The 7,904-nt window shown below is 47.3% G+C and overlaps 1 protein-coding gene across 1 annotated transcript; it reads right to left on the bottom strand.

Moving 5' to 3' along the window:
• Positions 1–218: 218 nt before the first annotated feature.
• LOC147684059 (large ribosomal subunit protein eL42-like) lies at positions 219–570 on the bottom strand. Its single transcript, XM_086944941.1, has one exon. It carries the CDS (start codon positions 552–554, stop codon positions 234–236), a length of 321 nt encoding a protein of 106 aa, XP_086801067.1. The 5' UTR covers positions 555–570; the 3' UTR covers positions 219–233.
• Between the last annotated feature and the right edge of the window lie 7,334 nt (positions 571–7,904).

The following is a 7,904-nucleotide window of genomic DNA, read 5'->3' as shown; positions in this document are numbered from 1 at the left end:
CTAAATTCTTCAAAACTACTGAATGGATTTACAACAAACCCAACAAAGACACCTTTTAAGTAAAGTTTAAAGTTCATGCTAAGTATGATGTCATTCAGTTCAGCTAATTTCTCCTGACTGGAGAGCAAGAGTCATACTGAAGATAAGATGGCAAATTCAATTTTTTCGATCTTCTTCTCTTTTTTTTTTTTTTTTTTTAAGTTATTTTATTGCACAGAGAACAAAGACGGAACTTAGAACTGGATAACTTGGCCCTTTCTCTTCTTGTCTCCGCCCAATTCAAAGTGTTTACATCTTTTGATGGCCAGCATCCTCTTGGTCCTGCAGTTCGACTCAACGCACTCCAATCTCAATACAATCTTTTTCGTGGTCTTAGACTTCTTACGGAAAATGGGCTTCGTTTGACCACCATAACCGCTCTGCTTACGATCGTATCGTCTCTTTCCCTGGGCATAGAGTGAATCCTTTCCCTTCTTGTACTGAGTTACTTTGTGGGGCTGATGCTTCCCGCACTTCTTGCAGTAAGTCCTGCGAGTTTTCGGGACGTTCACCATCTTGCCAGCATCAGCGGGCCGATCTTCTTCTCTTTATTGCCTCCTCGATGAATCTGCATGAAACGTACCATGTCAAACCGAAATCAGAAGATTTTTTATCATTGAATTTTTCATGCAGATACCTTGAATGGCGCCAAGCTTATAAGAAAACAAAAAATTACTTTTAAATAGAAAATACGACCTTACCATACCAACACAATTACTATTGTCAGTTAAAGTGATTTTATGGGTGAGAAATAAAATATAAAACTTACTGATATGAACAGGTATGGCTAGCTTTTTAAACCAGTTATGTCAGAATATCATAGCCTAATTACCAAGGATAAAAGTCTTTGGAAGGAAAGGTTATGTATGCAAGTATAGATTTGCTTTTCTTACCTCCACGTCCACTTATCCTGAAGATATATATATATATATATATATATCTATACTACTATTATAAAGGAAGATCTTTGCACCTTTGAGGTGGGTAAACTTGGGAACCACAGCGCTAATCCACACACCCGATACATCTTTGTAATCCTCAGGGTGTGCAGATGGACATAGGCTATATAAAGTAAAAAAAGACGTTATATTTAAAAAAAAAATACATTAAAAAAAAAAGTCCCTGAGAAGTAGTGCCGGCCGTGACCTGCGTGCTCACGTCAGGAAATGGCGTGGGGGTGGAGCCGTGACGAGCGGCCGGTGAGGAGCAGCGGACCGGGCGGACATGGTTATTGATTAGGGCTTCATGTCGTATAGGCCGATTTTCAGTAAGTTCATCTTGGGTTAAAGTTATTCTTTTCTGTGAATTAGTGGTTTTAAAACGGGAAATGTCCAAAGACTTTTGGCAGGTTTGCGCTCTGTACCCGGTCCCAGGCAAGCCAAGCACTTCACGGCCTGCTGTTTGCTCGAGTTTGGTTTCGTCTCTGCTTTCCAGGGCGGGCGGAGGGGAGAGAGCGGCGGAGGGGAGAGAGCGGGCGCAGGGGAGAGAGCGGGCGGAGGGGAGAGAGCGGGCGCTGGACGGGTGAATCGGACTTTCAGCAGCAGAAGAGGGATTGAAAAAATCTGCTGCTCAATGAACCCAGTTTGTTCGTAAACCATCATCAGAAAGAGACATTTGAATGCACTGCATCTACCTGCAAAATAAACCCTTTGTGTGTGATGCATGCACCAATGTTCCAGTCCAGGCCAAGCAAAACAAAGCAAACAGTGCTCATCTGAGCCCCGTCTCCCTTCCGTTCTTGTGTCTGCCCTTGCAATCTCGGAGTCTGGGGGCCGCAGAGGGCAGGCCAGGGGTCGTAAGGGGCATGATGCCAACTTAATTCCAGGAATAGGAGAGGTCGGGGGCTGCTGGGGGGTGCCATTGTGTAGTGCCCCCTGCACACACACAACCCCTCACAGCAGACTTGCGTCAGCCCTTGCAATCTCGGAGTCTGGGGGCCGCAGAGGGCAGGCCAGGGGTCGTATGGAGCATGATGCCAACTTAATTCCAGGAAAAGGAGAGGTTGGAGGCTGCTGGGGGGTGCCGAACTTCGAGAGTCCAGGCGCACATGCCGCCGCCTTGAAATGGCCTGGAGAAACACCAAATCCACAGAAGCCCACAACAACTTCAGAGCCGCCACCAACGCCCACCATCAACTCATCAGAGAAACGAGGAAAAAAGCGATTGAAGACAGAATCTCCACCCACGCACACAACAGCAAGGAACTCTTCAGCATCATCAAGGAGTTCGCCCAACCCACCAGCGAGTCGACCGACATCCCTCCCTCACAAGACCTCTGCGACAAACTCAGCATCTTTTTCCACCACAAAATCAAGAGCATATACGACAACTTCGACGAAGACAACCAACACACTGAACCCTCACCAACCACCCCCGGCACCCGGAAACCAGCGATTGATGACTGGACAGCCCTCACCACCGAAGACACACTGAAGACAATGAAGTCAATCCACTCAGGGGCCCCCACGGACCCCTGCCCCCACCACATCTTCAACAGAGCCGCCAACACCATCGCACCCATGCTTCGCCAAACCATCAACCGCTCCCTGGCGACCGCCTCGTTCCCCGACGACTGGAAACACGCCGAGGTCAACCCCCTCCTAAAGAAACCCTCAGCGGACCCCACCGACCTCAAAAACTACAGACCCATCTCCCTGCTCCCGTTCCCAGCGAAAGTCATCGAGAAAGCCATCAACAGCCAACTCGCCACATTCATTGAAGAACACAACATCCTCGAATCCTCCCAATCCGGCTTCAGAAAAAACCACAGTACGGAAACCGCCCTCCTCGCCGCAACAGACGACATCCGCACCTTACTGGACAAAGGAGAAACAGTAGCCCTCATCCTCCTCGACCTATCAGCGGCGTTTGACACAGTCTCCCACCGCACCCTAATACGCAGACTCTACGATGCAGGAATCCAGGACAAGGCCCTCGACTGGATCTGCTCCTTCCTCTCCGGCAGGACGCAGCGGGTCAGACTACCCCCTTTCCTCTCGGACCCCACACCGATCACCTGCGGAGTCCCCAAGGGCTCCTCCCTCAGCCCGACGCTCTTCAACGTCTACATGGCTCCACTTGCCCCCATCGTCAGAACCTACGGACTCAACATCGTGTCATATGCAGACGACACCCAGCTCATCCTCTCCCTATCCAACGAGCCCAACACCGCCAGACGCAACTTTCGAGAAGGCATGGAAGCCGTCGCTAAATGGATGAAAAACAGCTGCCTTCAACTAAACACCAACAAAACAGAAGTACTCATCATGGGCCCAAACCCCGATGCCTGGAGCGACACCTGGTGGCCCACCGCCCTCGGAAACCCGCCAACCCCCACAGACCACGCACGCAACCTGGGAATCATCCTGGACTCCGAGCTCAAAATGGACCGCCAGATCAACTCTGTCTCATCTTCCTGCTTCCACACCCTCCGCCTCCTTCGCAAGACCTTCAAATGGATCCCCCTCGAACACCGAAAGACAGTCACTCACGCCCTGGTCACCAGCAGACTCGACTACGGCAACACACTCTACGCCGGAATAAACAAAAACCTCATCCGCAAGCTACAGAACATCCAGAACGCCGCCGCAAGACTGGTCCTCAACCTGCCAAAACACTGCCACATCTCCCAGCACCTGCGCACACTCCACTGGCTCCCCGTCGAGGCGAGAATCACCTTTAAGATGCTCACCCACGCACACAAGGCCCTCCACGGCACCGGACCAGCATACCTGAACAGCTGACTCAAATTCCACGCACCCCAAAGGACCCTACGATCAGCCCAGCTTTCCTACGCTGTGGTCCCCCGCACCAGAAAGACCAGATCGGGAGGCCGCTCCTTCTCCTTCCTCGTGGCCGCTCCACCTCAGACAGACAACATCGCTCCCCATCTTCGCAAGAAACCTCAAAACCTGGCTCTTCGACAGACCCCCTCCTTGATGGAATGGAACCTGCACCCCCCCAACCTTACCATCTGGATCCTGGCCCACTTTACCATCTGGATCCTGGCCCACCATCACATAGCACAGAACCTGACCGTCTACCACACCCGGGCTCAACACAGCACAGGAGGTGCTGAATGAATACATCTTTATTGTATAAAATCTTTTTCTATATCTATATCTATACTACTAATATGAAAGGAAGAACTTTGCACCTTTGAGGTGGGTAAACTCGGGAACCACAGCGCCAATACACACACCCGATACATCATTGTAATTGTCAGGGTGTGCAGATGGACATAGGCTATATAAAGTCTAAAAATATGCGTTATTTAAAAAATTAACATTAAAAAAAAAGTAGTCCCTTCGAAGTAGCACTGGCGGTGACCTGCGTGCTGACATCAGGAGCGCGGGGAGGAGCGGCGTTCAGGAACGCGAGGAGGAGCGGCGGACATGGCGCGGGGGAGGAGCGGTGACGAACGGCGGAATGGCGGTGAGGACCGGCGGACAGGCAGGAGGAGCGGTAAGCGGCAAGGAGCGGCGGAGCGGTGAAATGAGGAGCGCGGGGTAGGAGCGCGGATGAGGTAAAGCTCCGGCAGGCGTGGGTCGGGGCAGGCGGGGGGCGGGCGGGGGACAGGACGGGGCGGGCGGGGGCCCAGGCTAATTGACAATGTCGGGGCAGGCGGGGGAAGGGGCTGGCGGGGGACGGGACAGGTGGGGGGCCGGGCTGCTTGACAATGTCGGTGCGGGCGGGGGGCGGGGCTGCTGATGCACAATGTCGGGGCGGGCGGGGGTCCGGGAAGCCTGATTGCTCCCGGACAAGGTCGGGACGGGCTGCTAGTATATATATATATATTAAAGGTACATATATGTGGAGATAAGTATAGTAAAGCTATATTTACTCATACATACCCAGCTTTACAATAGTTTAACATTCTCAAGTTAATCTAAGATGGATGTATGGCGTTACAACGCATGCTTTTACCACGCATGCTGTTACAACGCAAGTATTACAACGAAAACCTTTACAATGCATTACACTTGGGGGTGCTGGATAGTGAATAGTTTAATTTACTATTCCAACTCCAGTCCCCGTGGACACTAGGGAAGGTGTTGGATAGTAAATTAAAACTATTCCTTATCCTAGAGCGCCCCCCAGTGTAATGCGTTGTAATGGTTTTCGTTGTAATACATGCGTTGTAACAGCACTGCATGGTAAAAGTTGCGTTGTAAAGGTTGCATACCGTCTAAGATATTTTGCAAGTCAATATTTTCACCACAATATCACAGTAATAATGTACTGTGGAAACAATAACTCATGCCTAAACCCATGGTTATTCCTCATAATGTGATTGTATGATGATATCTAAAATGACATCATCAAAGACATCCTAATCTACATCATGGCTGACATCACTGATAAGATCACATCTGACATCACCACTGCTATCTTCAAAGGAATCAGTGCTGTAGGCCCAGCATTAAACACGGGTCCTGTATTCAACACTGTGTGCAGCCCTTCCAACCAGATTTGGCAACTGACCTTGTGCCAGATCACCCATGTGTCCAACACCCATCATGCATGACTTTGAACCCTGGGCAGATGGCCCAACGTAACCTGATCTAGGCCTTCAGATATAGACTGTGGAGATTGCCATGCCACGACAAGCACCATCCCCGTTCTCAGATAAGCCAACAGTGCACTGCCCTTGACTATAAGTCATTTAGGGAAAGCCTGAGGGTGGGGGAGTCTGGCTGACTAAACTCCCTACTTTCGATCACCTAGCCATTAGAGTGCAGAATAGTTTATCTTGTAAGCCTCAAATTGCAATAGGTTCAATATAAATATTCATAGAGATGCAGCAATCTTACAAGCTTCTTTCACCAAACCAGTGTAGTCTATACTAGAGATTTACAGAGTGAAGGTTCAACCAGCCACCCTGTATGGTGCGGATATTTAGCAGTGTGAGAACATACACTCCTTGACCACAAGAGAGAATTCTTTTGTTAGAACTTTGGTCAATTTACCTGTAAACGCTCCCTTTTTACCATTGTACTTTGACTTGAGTCTAAAGAAAATTGAACATGTTTTTAAGGTTGTGGGCTACTCCGCAGCCTGCCATATGTATAGCAAGGCCATCAGGAGAGCCTAATATTGGTACATTTGGAACTTTATCCTAGTTATGCCACAAGAAGGTCTGCTTTACAAATCCATGAAGTCGGAACCATCCTCTATCTATAGCCTATAAAATTAAACTTAAACTCTGGAGTTTTATTGTCCTCCTACTCAATGGAATGGCCTGAAGGGCAGTCTTTCTGCTCAATTCCTGGAAGCAAAATCATTACCGGCATGTGAGCCATATTTAGATGACATCATCCCACCCTTTTTATCAAGTTTTGGTTTGTTATTTTAGGAACTCTGGGGCATATTATCAAGCCTATGCGATAAAATTATCGCTGCTTTATCGGCTGGAAACTGCCGCTAAAGTGGCGATAATGGGCTTGATAATATGCTCTATGGAATTCCAATCGAAGCTCATGTTAGATGTCCTTCACACATCACAAGGTCTCTTTGATGCTGTTTGTGTTTTGAAAACTTTATGCCAGCCTTATGAATATTACACACTCACTCCTAGCATTTAATGGTGTGCTACTTGAGAACATTTTTATACTGTGTGTGTTAAGAAGAAAAGTGTGGGCTAGGACTTTTAGGTTACTTATTTTCAGAATTATCAGCTGTTTTTATTCTGTATTTATTGATTGTTTTGTACATTTTAACATTCTGTTGCAAACAACTTTTTATGTACTCTGTAAGTTGTTTTAAGGTGTGTTTTATGGGGTTTGTCCCCAAATAAGTGGAACGAAGATGAAGAAGACTGTCCTGCTTCACTTGGTGCTACTACTCACCACTTACAGAAGACTAACCAGAGGACCAAAAATAGAAAGTCACTACTCTTAACAGCTATTTTTAAGTATTTGATGTTAAACACCTCGGGCCCTATTCACAGAACTAACTAAAGACAAAATCCTAAACTTACTACTTTTGGTATTCACAGAAGTTAGGATTTTGTCTTAAGTTTGTCTTAAGACAGACTTAAGACAGACTTAAGACAAAATCCTAAACTTACTACTTTTGGTATTCATAGAAGTTAGGATTTTTGTCTTAAGTTTGGCTCAGACAAGAAGGGATTCAGTTTTCCAACAACCGCATAAACATGACAACTTTGCTTCTTAGAATAAGAGTCAATCTCTAGAGTCGTGTGAAACAATAGACAGCTATTTCACTCAGTCAGTTGTGCAGATTACTTTCACCAGTATGCAGAGAATAGAGAGACGGGCGTTTTCAATAAAAGGTATTATTTATTGAACAGTCTTTCTTCTCATGCAAGAGAAATGAATTGCCACAATTGCAAGACTTGTTATTATAAAAAGTGCGTACAGTAAAAGGAGGATTGAGAAATAATACTGTAAAAGCATTGATATGGTTTCTTAGCCATACGATAATTAAAATGAGTAAAATATATACATTCATATATACATTTAGCTAACGTCCTCAACTGGTGCTTCTCACTACGCCTATCCCAGTGTACCTGACCTAAGCCTAATACATGGAAGGGAGTAAGTAAGTAGCAGTTTAAGTTAAGTTGGTTTTGCCAAGGGTTTGCTTCAAGAATTCTCTCTAAGGGTTTAGTCAACACTGTACCTCTGGAATAGAATGTTGGAGGTCTTGTATCTCCTCTCAGGACTCGATATCCCAGTTACCCGCAAGGGTAGGCTGGAAACACCGGGGCTGGATTTTCTCGGCAGGAGAAAAGACAGTGTCTTTCTTAGCGCGTCAAGGAGGAGGAGGGGCAGCGTCCGTGGGCTTCTCGCATCTGCTGGGCTCTGCAAGGGACAGCTGTTCTGCTCCTGTATTCACCACCA

This window comes from Lissotriton vulgaris, chromosome 11, assembly GCF_964263255.1.
Source record: "Lissotriton vulgaris chromosome 11, aLisVul1.2, whole genome shotgun sequence".
Classification (NCBI taxonomy): domain Eukaryota; kingdom Metazoa; phylum Chordata; class Amphibia; order Caudata; family Salamandridae; genus Lissotriton; species Lissotriton vulgaris.
This window is presented reverse-complemented; position numbering and strand designations above follow the sequence as displayed.

Bases quoted from the DNA above. Each gene is read 5' to 3' on its own strand.
- LOC147684059 (XM_086944941.1), bottom strand. From the start codon at position 554: ATGGTGAACGTCCCGAAAACTCGCAGGACTTACTGCAAGAAGTGCGGG.